The sequence below is a fragment of the Oncorhynchus nerka genome, linkage group LG11 (assembly GCF_034236695.1).
Source record: "Oncorhynchus nerka isolate Pitt River linkage group LG11, Oner_Uvic_2.0, whole genome shotgun sequence".
NCBI classification, from domain to species: Eukaryota; Metazoa; Chordata; class Actinopteri; order Salmoniformes; family Salmonidae; genus Oncorhynchus; species Oncorhynchus nerka.
This window is the reverse complement of record NC_088406.1, coordinates 7,563,849-7,578,047: the sequence shown is the minus strand read 5'-3', so window position 1 is coordinate 7,578,047 and position 14,199 is coordinate 7,563,849. Positions and strand designations below refer to the sequence as shown.

The 14,199-nt window shown below is 45.1% G+C and overlaps 1 protein-coding gene across 1 annotated transcript in view; it reads left to right on the top strand.

Moving 5' to 3' along the window:
* Positions 1 to 372: 372 nt before the first annotated feature.
* The window catches only part of LOC135574086 (GATA zinc finger domain-containing protein 14-like), a 49,964-nt gene continuing 36,137 nt past the window's right edge, over positions 373 to 14,199 (top strand). The window contains exons 1-3 of the mRNA XM_065024963.1: positions 373 to 490; positions 619 to 690; positions 9,607 to 9,797. Coding sequence (XP_064881035.1) covers positions 373 to 490; positions 619 to 690; positions 9,607 to 9,797 — 381 coding nt within the window. The remainder of the gene's footprint in view (positions 491 to 618; positions 691 to 9,606; positions 9,798 to 14,199) is intronic.

Here is a 14,199-nt window from a genome sequence, read left to right as displayed (position 1 = left end):
TGTCTGTCTTTCATAACTCAGAATCCCGAATCCTAAAAACCACTATAAACCAGAGAGGTAATGTGCACGGGTCGTTATCGGGCCATGAAAACTGAAGGACTACCAAGAGAGAGTGACTCCTCCATATCAGCTCTAGTCTGTAGTATCTATCTGACCCTCATGACTCGTCCATATCTCCTATAGGTTGGTGCTAAGCCAATGGTATTCCAGGCCAGGTTCTCAGACCATGCGCAGATCAGCTGGCAGGACTTGTCCTTGTACCAGTCTATAATCCACACATGTTTTACGATAACCACCATCATTCCTGTTCCCAACAACTTTGAGGGTTTATGCCACAATGACTAGCACCCTGTAGCACTCACATCTGTAGTCATGAAGTGCTTTGAGAGGCTGGTTATGGCACACATCAACTCCACCATCCCAGACACCCTAGAACCAATCCACTTTGTATACCGCCCCAACAGAGCCATAAACTCCACACTGCCCTCATGTGAGAATGCTGCTCATTGGCTACAGCTCAGATTTCAACACCATTGTCCCCTCCAAGTTCATCACCAAGCTAAGGACCCTGGGACTGAAACCCTTCCTTCTACAACTGGATCCTGGACTTCCTGACAGGCCGACAGGTGGTGAGGGTAGGCAACATCACATCCGCTATGCTGACCCACAACATGGGGTCCCCACAGTGGGGTGTGCTTAGTCCCCTCCTGTACTCCCTGTTCACCCACAAATCACTGGCGAGGATGAGACAGGGAGGAGTTCATTGACCTGGCAGTGTGGTGCCAGGACAACTACCTCTCCGTCTACCTCAGTAAGACAAAGGAGCTGATCATGGACAACAGGAAACGGGAAAACCGAGCACCCCCCTATCCACATCGACAGTTGAGCAGATTGAAAGCTTGAAGTTCCTCGGTGTCCAAATCACTATGGATTTAAAATGGTCCACTCACACATGCACAGTTGTGAAGAAGGCACGACAGCGCCTCTTTCCCCTTAAAAAAGGCCTGGCATGGGCCATCAAATCTTCAAAAAGTTATACAGCTGCCCCACTGAGAGCATCTTGACAGACTGTAGTACTGCTTGGTATGGCAACATCACCGCCCTCGATCGCATGGCGCTACAGAGAGTCGTACGGACAGCCCAGTACATCACTGGGACCAAGCTCCCTGCCATCCAAGACCTCTATATCAGAGGGTGGTGAAGACAGCCCAGTACATCACTGGGACCAAGCTCCCTGCCATCCAGGACCTCTATATCAGAGGGTGGTGAAGACAGCCCAGTACATCACTGGGACCAAGCTCCCTGCCATCCAGGACCTCTATACCAGAGGTTGGTGAAGACAACCCAGTACATCACTGGGACCAAGCTCCCTGCCATCCAGGACCTCTATATCAGAGGGTGGTGTGGACAGCCCAGTACATCACTGGGACCAAGCTCCCTGCCATCCAGGACCTCTATATCAGAGGGTGGTGTAGACAGCCCAGTACATCACTGGGACCAAGCTCACTGCCATCCAGGACCTCTATACCAGAGGGTGGTGAGGACAGCCCAGTACATCACTGGGACCAAGCTCCCTGCCATCCAGGACCTCTATATCAGAGGGTGGTGTAGACAGCCCAGTACATCACCGGGACCAAGCTCCCTGCCATCCAGGACATCTATATCAGAGGGTGGTGAAGACAGCCCAGTACATCACTGGGACCAAGCTCCCTGCCATCCAGGACCTCTATATCAGAGGGTGGTGTGGACAGCCCAGTACATCACAGGGGCCCAGCTCCCTGCCATCCAGGACCTCTATATCAGAGGGTGGTGAAGACAACCCAGTACATCACTGGGACCAAGCTCCCTGCCATCCAGGACCTCTATATCAGAGGGTGTGAAAGGAAAGCCTGTAAAATTGTTGAAGACTCCAGCCACCCCAAGCCAAAGACTGTTCTTTCAGCTCCCGCATAGCAAGAGGAACCGGTGCATCAAGTCTGACACCAACAGGCCATGAACAGCTTCTATCCCCAAGCCATAAAACTGCTAAATAGCAAACAAAATGTCTACACAGACTATCTGAGTTGACCCTTGTAATTTGTTTTTATTTTTCTCTATCTCCATGCACAGTCACAGTCTCTACACACTAATAGGACTCTACACAATAACAGGACTCTACACACTAACAGGACTCTACACAATAACAGGACTATACACACTAATGTGACTCTACACACTCACTCACACAGAGAGTACTCTACACACTGACAGGACTCGACACGCTCACGCACACAGACAGGACTCTACACAATAACAGGACTCTACACACTAATGTGACTCTACACACTCACACACACTGACAGGACTCTACACACTCACAAGACTCTACACAATAACAGGACTCTACACACTCACAAGACTCTACACACTAACAGGACTCTACACAATAACAGGACTCTACACACTGACAAGACTCTACACACTGAAAGGACTCTACACACTAATGTGAATCTACACATTAACAGGACTCTACACTCTGACAGGACTCTACACACTAACAGGACTCTACACACTAATGTGACTCTACACACTAACAGGACTCGACACACTAATGTGACTCTACACACTAATGTGACTCTACACACTGACAGGACTCTACACACCGAGAGGACTCTATACACTCACGCACACAGACAGGACTCCACACACCGACAGGACTCTATACACTGACTACACACTGACAGGACTCTATACACTGACTACACACTGACAGGACTCTACACACTGACTACACACTGACAGGACTCTACACACTGACTCTACACACTGACAGGACTCTACATACTGACAGGACACTACACACTGACAGGACTCTACAAACTGACAGGACTCTACACACTGACAGGACTCTACACACTGACAGGACTCTACAAACTGACCCTGACAGGACTCTACACACTGACAGGACTCTACACACTGACAGGACTCTACAAACTGACCCTGACAGGACTCTACACACTGACAGGACTCTACACACTGACCCTGACAGGACTCTACAAACTGACCCTGACAGGACTCTACACACTGACAGGACTCTACAAACTGACAGGACTCTACACACTGACAGGACTCTACACACTGACAGGACTCTACAAACTGACAGGACTCTACACACTGACAGGACTCTACACACGGACAGGACTCTACACACTGACAGGACTCTACACACTGACCCTGACAGGACTCTACACAATAACAGGACTCTACACACTGACAAGACTCTACACACCGACAGGACTCTATACACTCACGCACACCGACAGGACTCTATACACTCACGCACACAGACAGGACTCTACACACTGACAGGACTCTACACACTAACAGGACTCTACACACTAATGTGACTCTACACACTAACAGGACTCTACACACTAACAGGACTCTACACACTGACAGGACTCGACACACTAATGTGACTCTACACACTAATGTGACTCTACACACTGACAGGACTCTACACACTGACAGGACTCTACACACTGACAGGACTCTACACACTGACAGGACTCTACAAACTGACCCTGACAGGACTCTACACACTGACAGGACTCTACACACTGACAGGACTCTACACACTGACAGGACTCGACACACTAATGTGACTCTACACACTAATGTGACTCTACACACTGACAGGACTCTACACACTGATAGGACTCTACACACTGACAGGACTCTACACACTGACAGGACTCTACACACTGACAGGACTCTACACACTAACAGGACTCTACACACTGACAGGACTCGACACACTAATGTGACTCTACACACTAATGTGACTCTACACACTGACAGGACTCTACACACTGACAGGACTCTACACACTGACAGGACTCTACAAACTGACCCTGACAGGACTCTACACACTGACAGGACTCTACAAACTGACCCTGACAGGACTCTACACACTGACAGGACAATCTACCTCCATCACTCCAGTATCCCAAGACATACAGTATCTACCTCAATCACTCCAGTATCTACCTCAATCACTCCAGTATCTACCTCAATCACTCCAGTATCCCAGGACATACAGTATCTACCTCCATAACTCCAGTATCCCTCTACATACAGTATCTACCTCCATCACTCCAGTATCCCTGTACATACAGTATCTACCTCCATCACTCCAGTATATACTTCCATCACTCCAGTATCCCTGTACATATAGTATCTACCTCCATCACTCCAGTATCCCTGTACATACAGTATCTACCTCCATCACTCCAGTATCTACCTCCATCACTCCAGTATCTACCTCCATCACTCCAGAATATACTTCCATCACTCCAGTATCCCCGTACCTACAGTATATACCTCCATCACTCCAGTATCTACCTCCATCACTCCAGAATATACTTCCATCACTCCAGTATCCCCGTACATACAGTATCTACCTCCATCACTCCAGTATCCACCTCCATCACTCCAGTATTCCTGTACATACAGTATCTACTTCCATCACTCCAGTATCTACCTCCATCACTCCAGTATCCCTGTACATACAGTATCTACCTCCATCACTCCAGTATCCCTGTACATACAGTATCTACCTCCATCACTCCAGTATCCCTGTACATACAGTATCTACCTCCATCACTCCAGTATCCACCTCCATCACTCCAGTATCTACCTCCATCACTCCAGTATCTCTATACATACAGTATCTACCTCCATCACTCCAGTATCTCTATACATACAGTATCTACCTCCATCACTCCAGTATCTACCTCCATCACTCCAGTATCCCTGTACATCCAGTATCTACCTCCATCACTCCAGTATCTACCTCCATCACTCCAGTATCTACCTCCATCACTCCAGTATCTACCTCCATCACTCCAGTATCTCTATACATACAGTATCTACCTCCATCACTCCAGTATCTACCTCCATCACTCCAGTATCCCTGTACATACAGTATATACCTCCATCACTCCAGTATCTACCTCCATCACTCCAGTATCTACCTCCATCACTCCAGTATCTACCTCCATCACTCCAGTATCCCTGTACATACAATATCTACCTCCATCACTCCAGTATCCCTGTACATAGTATCTACCTCCATCACTCCAGTATCTACCTCCATCACTCCAGTATCTACCTCCATCACTCCAGTATCTACTTCCATCACTCCAGTATCCCTGTACATACAGTATCTACCTCCATCACTCCAGTATCCACCTCCATCACTCCAGTATTCCTGTACATACAGTATCTACTTCCATCACTCCAGTATCTACCTCCATCACTCCAGTATCCACCTCCATCACTCCAGTATCTACCTCCATCACTCCAGTATCCCTGTACATACAGTATCTACCTCCATCACTCCAGTATCCCTGTACATATAGTATCTACCTCTATCACTCCACTATCCCTGCACATACAGTATCTACCTCTATCACTCCAGTATCCCTGTACATAGTATCTACCTCCATCACTCCAGTATCCCTGTGAATACAGTATCTACCTCCATCACTCCAGTATCTACCTCCATCACTCCAGTATCTACTTCCATCACTACAGTATCCCTGTACATACAGTATCTACCTCCATCACTCCAGTATCCACCTCCATCACTCCAGTATTCCTGTACATACAGTATCTACTTCCATCACTCCAGTATCTACCTCCATCACTCCAGTATCTACCTCCATCACTCCAGTATCCACCTCCATCACTCCAGTATTCCTGTACATACAGTATCTACTTCCATCACTCCAGTATCTACCTCCATCACTCCAGTATCTACCTCCATCACTCCAGTATCTACCTCCATCACTCCAGTATCTACCTCCATCACTCCAGTATCTACCTCCATCACTCCAGTATCTACCTCCATCACTCCAGTATCCACCTTCATCACTCCAGTATTCCTGTACATACAGTATCTACTTCCATCACTCCAGTATCTACCTCCATCACTCCAGTATCTACCTCCATCACTCCAGTATCCACCTCCATCACTCCAGTATCCCTGTACATACAGTATCTACCTCCATCACTCCAGTATCTACCTCCATCACTCCAGTATCCCTGTACATACAGTATCTACCTCCATCACTCCAGTATCTACCTCCATCACTCCAGTATCTCCCTACTGGCTCCTCATTGGCTGAGATACTAATAGACAGTGGGACTACTGGCTCCTCCTTGGCAGAGATACTAACAGACAGTGGGACTACTGGCTCCTCCCTGGCAGAGATACCAACAGACAGTGCGACTACTGGCTCCTCCCTGGCAGAGATACCAACAGACAGTGGGTCTACTGGCTCCTCCTTGGCAGAGATACTAATAGACAGTGGGTCTACTGGCTCCTCCCTGGCAGAGATACCAACAGACAATGGGACTACTGGCTCCTCCTTGGCAGAGATACCAACAGACAGTGGGACTACTGGCTCCTCCCTAGCAGAGATACCAACAGACAATGGGACTACTGGCTCCTCCCTGGCAGAGATACTAACAGACAGTGGGACTACTGGCTCCTCCCTGGCAGAGATACCAACAGACAGTGGGACTACTGGCTTTACCCTGGAAGAAACTTTCAAAGTTCTTGACATTTTACGGATTGACTGACCTTCATGTCTTAAAGTAATGATAGACTGTAATTTCTCTTTGCTTATTTGAGCTGTTCTTGCCATAATATGGACTTTTACCAAATATAGCTCTCTTCTATTTACCACCTCTACCTTGTCACAAAACAACTGATTGGCTCCTTAAGAAGGAAAGAAATTCCACAAATGAACTTTTAAAATGGCACACCTGTCAATTGAAAGGCAGTCCAGGTGACTACCTCATGAAGCTGGTTGAGAGAATGCTAGAGTGTGCAAAGCTGTCATCAAGACGAAGAAAGGGTGGCTACTTTGAGGAATCTGGAGTGGTTTCCCTTACTTAGACAACCTTGTCCAAATGAAAACCTTTTTCTTTGCCTGATCCCCAGGGGGAGGCTATTCCATAGACAAATGTTCGTATAGAAAAACATGCTCCTGTCAATACTGTTTACTCTTGGGATTTTACCAGACATAACACAGGCTCTGGTATTGTAACTGTGTTGGTTATAGATTATATAAATGTGTTTTTTCATATAACCTCGGGCACGATCATTTAATATGTCAAACATACGATTACGCTTAAGTTGGTCCACTCTGGACTCCAAAGGCAACAAGCCCACCTCCCAGAACTCTTGTACCGGCATATTTAAAACATACATTATTTGTATTATTTGTAATCCTCTCACCCCCCCCCCCCCCTTAAAAGATTTAGATGCACTATTGTAAAGTGACTGTTCCACTGGATGTCATAAGGTGAATGCACCAATTTGTAAGTCGCTCTGGATAAGAGCGTCTGCTAAATGACTTAAATGTAAATGTAAATGTTGTTGTAATTCAACCTTTATTTAACTATTTAACCCGATAACATTATTTTGCGTGACCTGCATTCTCTTTTTCAGCTTTTTGGTTGATAGCTCACTATACCAAGCATAGTAGGCAGAATCAAAATGACACTGAATCAAGCTTAAGACAAGCAGCTTCTTAACTTTGATGTTAAAATATTTAGTGTTACGATATAAAAAATATAAAAATTCAATTTGTTTGCCATTTGATAAAGTATTTTAGCAGCAATCGGGTCTCCAGAAAGGGATTGATCTAGGGACACAGCAAGATCAGTTACACTTGTTTGAGATTCAATCTCCTTGCCTGCACAGTTTACCTTTATCTTATCAGCCCTAAGCAAACTACGTTTTGTTCCAAACTAAATCAATTCAGTTTTTCCCAAACGAAGCAACAATTGGTTGTCAGTCAACCAATCTCTAACAAAATGCAATTCCTCACTCAGGATCTCCTGTATGTAAACTGTATCCTTCCCTTATACCAGTATGGCTGAGTTATCAGCATAAAGAAAGAGTTTACACTTTACTGTATCTGGTATATCATTAACGACCACAAGAGTTAAAAAGTAGAAGGCCATTATCCCGGAGTCACCTCTTCACTGTTGACGTTGAGACTGGACAGAGGAACTCTGCCTAGAAGGCCAGCATCCCTGAGTCACCTCTTCACTGTAGACGTTGAGACTGGACAGAGGAACTCTGCCTAGAAGGCCAGTATCCTGGAGTCACCTCTTCACTGTTGACGTTGAGACTGGACAGAGGAACTCTGCCTAGAAGGCCAGCATCCCTGAGTCACCTCTTCACTGTTGACGTTGAGACTGGACAGAGGAACTCTGCCTAGAAGGCCAGCATCCAGGAGTCACCTCTTCACTGTTGACATTGAGACTGGACAGAAGAACTCTGCCTAGAAGGCCAGCATCCCGGAGTCGCCTCTTCACTGTTGACGTTGAGACTGGACAGAGGAACTCTGCCTAGAAGGCCAGTATCCTGGAGTCACCTCTTCACTGTTGAGACGTTGAGACTGGACAGAGGAACTCTGCCTAGAAGGCCAGCATCCAGGAGTCACCTCTTCACTGTTAACATTGAGACTGGACAGAGGAACTCTGCCTAGAAGGCCAGCTTCCCGGAGTCGCCTCTTCACTGTTGACGTTGAGACTGGACAGAGGAACTCTGCCTAGAAGGCCAGTATCCTGGAGTCACCTCTTCACTGTTGACGTTGAGACTTGACAGACGAACTCTGCCTAGAAGGCCAGCATCCCGGAGTCGCCTTCACTGTTGACGTTGAGACTGGACAGAGGAACTCTGCCTGGAAGGCCAGCATCCCGGAGTCGCCTCTTCACTGTTGACGTTGAGACTGGTGTTTTGCAGGTACTATTTAATAAAGCTGCCAGTTGAGGACTTGTGAGGTGTCTTTTTCCTTCATTTCTCAGAACAAGAATAGACTGACGAGTTTCAGAAGAAAGTTATTTGTTTCTGGTAATTTTTTAGCCTGTAATTAAACCCAGAAATGCTGATGCTCCAGATACTCAACTAGTCTAAAGAAGGCCAGTTTTATTGCTTCTTTAATCAGAACAACAGTTTTAATCTGTGCTAACATAATTTCAAAAGTATTTTCTAATGATCAATTAGCCTTTTAAAATGATAAACTTGGAATAGCTAACACAATGTGCCATTGGAACACAGGAGTGATGGTTGTTGATAATGGGCCTCTGTACGCCTACGTAGATATTCCATAAAAAATCTGCCGTTTCCAGCTACAAAAGTAATTTACAACATTAACAATGTCTATACTGTATTTCTGATCAATTTGATGTTATTGTAACGGACAAAAAAAATGTTTTTCTTTCAAAAACAAGGACATTTCTAAGTGAAGCCAAACTTTTGAACGGTAGTGTATATAAGAAATAAGAGAGGCCCTAAAGTGGATCCCTGCAGTACTCCACAGGATATTTATTTAGCCTCTGACAGAACATCACCAACATTATATACTTGTGTTCTGTTGGTCAAATAAGACCTGGACCAATTACGTGCTACATCATTTAGACACATGCATTTCAGTTTCATTAGGAGAATATCATGGTCCACAATGTCAAAAGTGTTCTTCAAATCTAACATGATCATACCTGTATAGTTCCCCCTTCTCACGTTCTTGCTTGGTGTGGTCAAAGAGGTGGATAAGGTCAAAGAGGTGGATAAGGTCAAAGAGGTGGATAAGGTCAAAGAGGTGGTTAAGGTCAAAGAGGTGGATAAGGTCAAAGAGATGGATAAGGTCAAAGAGGTGGATAAGGTCAAAGAGGTGGTTAAGGTCAAAGAGGTGGATAAGGTCAAAGAGGTGGATAAGGTCAAAGAGGTGGATAAGGTAAGTATCAGTAGAATGAGCTGTTCTAAAGCCAGATCATAAAGAGGTTTGTTCTCGAGAAGGTATCCATCAAGTTGATAAAAAAAGAATCTCTCAACAACTTTGGATGCTGAGGATCGAGTTGTTTTACTGCTCTTCTTGTGGAGAGTGGAACCACCCATGGCTGTTTTGAGATCCTTGGGAAATGTACAAATAGAAAAGTTTACAATATGCGTTATCATTTTAGCGGTGACACAAGCACTATCCTTTACGAATCTTGCAGTAAGTTTATCCAGACCAGTTGCTTTGTTTGTGCTCATTAAGCATAGTAGTCCTCTGTTGCCATGCACAGCTCAAACAAATAATTTGTAATACCTTTGCTATGGTAAAAGTTGTTAATGAAAGACTGGCCATAGTGTCCAGAGAAGGTGGGTAACTTCTTAACCAGAGATGAGGCTATAGTGATAAAAATTTAAAAAAATAATTTTACCTTTATTTAACCAGGCAAGTCAGTTAAGAACACATTCTTATTTTCAATGACGGCCTGGGAACAGTGGGTTAACTGCCTTGTTCAGGGGCAGAACGCCAGATTTGTACCTTGTCAGCTCGGGGGTTTGAACTCGCAACCTTCCAGTTACTAGTCCAACGCTCTAACCACTAGGCAACATCCAGGTCAATACTACAGGACTTTAATATCCAGGTCAATACTATAGGACTTTAATATCCAGGTCAATACTACAGGACTTTAACATCCAGGTCAATACTACAGGACTTTAACATCCAGGTCAATACTACAGGACTTTAACATCCAGGTCAATACTACAGGACTTTAACTTATGGGGAGTTTTTGAGCCATTGTCCTTTAATTAAAATGTTCCACAATTTTCGAGGCTGATGTAAGTAGTCATTAACAGCATCTATGTAATGTTGGGATTTGGCCTTATCCATTTTGTATCTTTCCTGGTTTCTACAGTTAATATAACCATCACAATCCCTTTTCTTTATGAGGTCTAAGATCTCAGAAGTGATTCATATCCCTGACCGCTGTTCGATTCGAATCCCTTTTCCTTATGAGGTCTCAGAAGTGATTCATTTACCTGACCGCTGTTCGATTCGAATCCCTTTTCCTTATGAGGTCTAAGAAGTGATTCATATCCCTGACCGCTGTTCGATTTGAATCCCTTTTCCTTATGAGGTCTAAGAAGTGATTCATTTCCCTGACCGCTGTTCGATTCGAATCCCTTTTCCTTATGAGGTCTAAGAAGTGATTCGTTTCCCTGACCGCTGTTCGATTCAAATCCCTTTTCCTTATGAGGTCTAAGAAGTGATTCATATCCCTGACCGCTGTTCGATTCAAATCCCTTTTCCTTATGAGGTCTAAGAAGTGATTAATTTCCCTGACCGCTGTTCGATTCGAATCCCTTTTCCTTATGAGGTCTCAGAAGTGATTCATTTCCCTGACCGCTGTTCGATTCGAATCCCTTTTCCTTATGAGGTCTAAGAAGTGATTCATTTCCCGATTCAAATTTGTTTCATGGGAGCTGAGAATCAAGTGCAGACAGAAACAGGTCTTTAAAAAGAATTCAAGCTTAATCAACATCATCACAGTTTAGTGCATGAGACCAATCCAAAATACCAAGTACTTCTACGAAACATTCCTTTAGTATTGTTTCATAAACCGTATCTTCATGTAGTTATTACTTGGCTCACGTAGCATTTTTTATTTCTTACGGGTACAGTGGGTTACCATATGATCACTAAAACCTAACTGACAGACGTTCTCTTGGTCTGACACAAAAATCAAATCCAAAATTGATTTACTGTCAATACAGTTTAGCCTTGGTTGGCTAAACAATCCATTGTTTTAGTCCAAATAACTGATTAAAGTTGGACAGGGCATTTACTAGTGTACTTCTCTGGGGTGATAACTGCACATTTGTAATGAAATCGCCAAGCAGAATACATTCCCCATCAGCCAAATTCATTGTGAGCAATTCAATTCAAGTAAATCATAGAATTGATTCTGCTTAGGAGGCCGATAGCCGACACCAACAAGGACGACATTCAGGAAGCGGTGTTTCTACCCATGTGACCTCAAGACCATTTTCAGATCTGAACGAGGGTTAAAATGCACATCATTCCTAATATAAAAAAAACCACACATCACCACTGTTTTGGTTTCGGGCCAATTCCATAAACGTTATAAGCCAGTAGCTCAACCTCATCGTTCTCGCTACCCATCCCTTAAGCTGGATAATTGTCATCAGCAACCGCTGAATAGCATAGCGCCCCGGTCAAATAATATTACTAAAAATATTCATATTCATGAAATCACAAGTGCAATATTGCAAAACACAGCTTAGCCTTTTATTAATCCAGCTGTCGTCTCAGATTTAGAAATGATGCTTTACAGCGAAAGCAATCCAATTGTTTGTGTAAATGTATCGATCGCATTACAAAACATTAAGTACACTTAGCATCAGGTAGCTTGGTCATAAAAATCAGAAAATAAATCAAATTAATTGTTTACCTTTGATGATCTTCGGATGTTTTCACTCACGAGACTCCCAGTTACACAACAAATGTTCCTTTTGTTCCATAAAGATGATTTTTATATCCAAAATACCTTCATTTTTTTGTGGCGTTATGTACAGAAATCCACAGGAAAGAGCGGTCACGACAACGCAGACGAAAATTCCAATTAATATCCGTAATGTCCACAGAAACTAGTCAAACGTTTTTTATAATCAATCCTCAGGTTGTTTTTAAAATATATAATTGATAATATATCAACCGCAACGGTCTTGTTCAGTAGGAGAGGGAAAGGAAATGGCTGTCCGAACTCTGTTGCGCGAGCAGCAAAACTCATGTGACCCCCTGACGCGATGTTATCTTTCTGGCTCATTTTTCTAAATAAAAGCCTGAAACTATGTCTGAAGACTGTTGACACCTTGAGGAAGCGATAGGAAAAGGAATCGGTTTGATATTCCTTTAAATGAAGCAATGGGAGGCTATGGAACATGGAGTTTTCAAAATAGAAGCCACTTCCTGGTTTGATTTTTCTCAGGGTTTCGCCTGCAATATCAGTTCTGTTATACTCACAGACAATATTTTGACAGTTTTGGAAACTTTAGAGTGTTTCCTATCCTAATCTGTCAATTATATGCATATTCTAGCATCTGGTCCTGAGAAATAGGCCGTTTACTTTGGGAACGTTATTTTTCCAAACATAAAAATGGTGCCCCCTAGGAGGTATTGAATGTGTCAATTTCTGCCACCTTGATTACACTAATTTCTCTCGACCTGTGTGCACCTACGTTGTAAACTTTCATTCATAGGCTAGGTTGTTGATGGGGATAGGGAACATTTTAGTATCATGTAGTAGCCTAAAACCTATCAATGTTACATTGAATGAATGACAGTCATCCAATATGCTGTAGTAGAAATAATGGCATTCTCTTAAAAAAAATAATTGTCCTCCCTCACCTTAAACTGCACCTACCACCACTGGTCTCAATGTGTTTCAGTGTCCATATGACAGATTCTGTTGGACCAAACCTCAAATGTAGTAAATAGCGAGTTGAAACCGCTTGTCAGAGAGGAAGAAGTGATCTTTCATCTCCGTTGTAAGTGGCAGGGGGAGGGGCTTGGTGTGAGTGGCAGGGGGAGGAGCTTGGTGTGAGTGGCAGGGGGAGGGGCTTGGTGTGAGTGGCAGGGGAGGGGCTTGGTGTGAGTGGCAGAGGGGAGGGCCTTGATGTGAGTAGCAGGGGGAGGGGCTTGGTGTGAGTGGAAGAGGGGAAGGGCTTGGTGTGAGTGGCTGGGGCAGGGGCTTGGTGTGAGTGGCAGGAGGAGGGGCTTGGTGTGAGTGGCAGAGGAGAGAGGCTTGATGTGAGTAGCAGGGGAGGGGCTTGGTGTGAGTGGCAGGTGGATGGACTTGGTGTGAGTGGAAGGGGGAGGGACTTCGTGTGAGCGGCAGGGGAGGGGCTTGGTGTGAGTGGCAGAGGGAGAGACTTGGTGTGAGTTGCAGGGGAGGGGCTTGGTGTGAGTTGCAGGGGAGGGGCTTGGTGTGAGTGGCAGGGGGAAGGGTTTGGTGTGAGTGGCTGGGGAGGGGCTTGGTGTGAGTGGCAGGAGGAGGGGCTTGGTGTGAGTGGCAGAGGGGAGGGTCTTGGTGTGAGTGGCAGGGGGAAGGGTTTGGTGTGAGTGGCTGGGGAGGGGCTTGGTGTGAGTGGCAGGAGGAAGGGCTTGGTGTGAGTGGCAGAGGAGAGGGGCTTGATGTGAGTAGCAGGGGAGGGGCTTGGTGTGAGTGGAAGAGGGGAGGGGCTTGGTGTGAGTGGCAGAGGGGAGGGGCTTGGTGTGAGTGGCAGAGGGGAGGGGCTTGGTGTGAGTGGCAGAGGGGAGGGGAGGGGATGGTGTGAGTGACAGA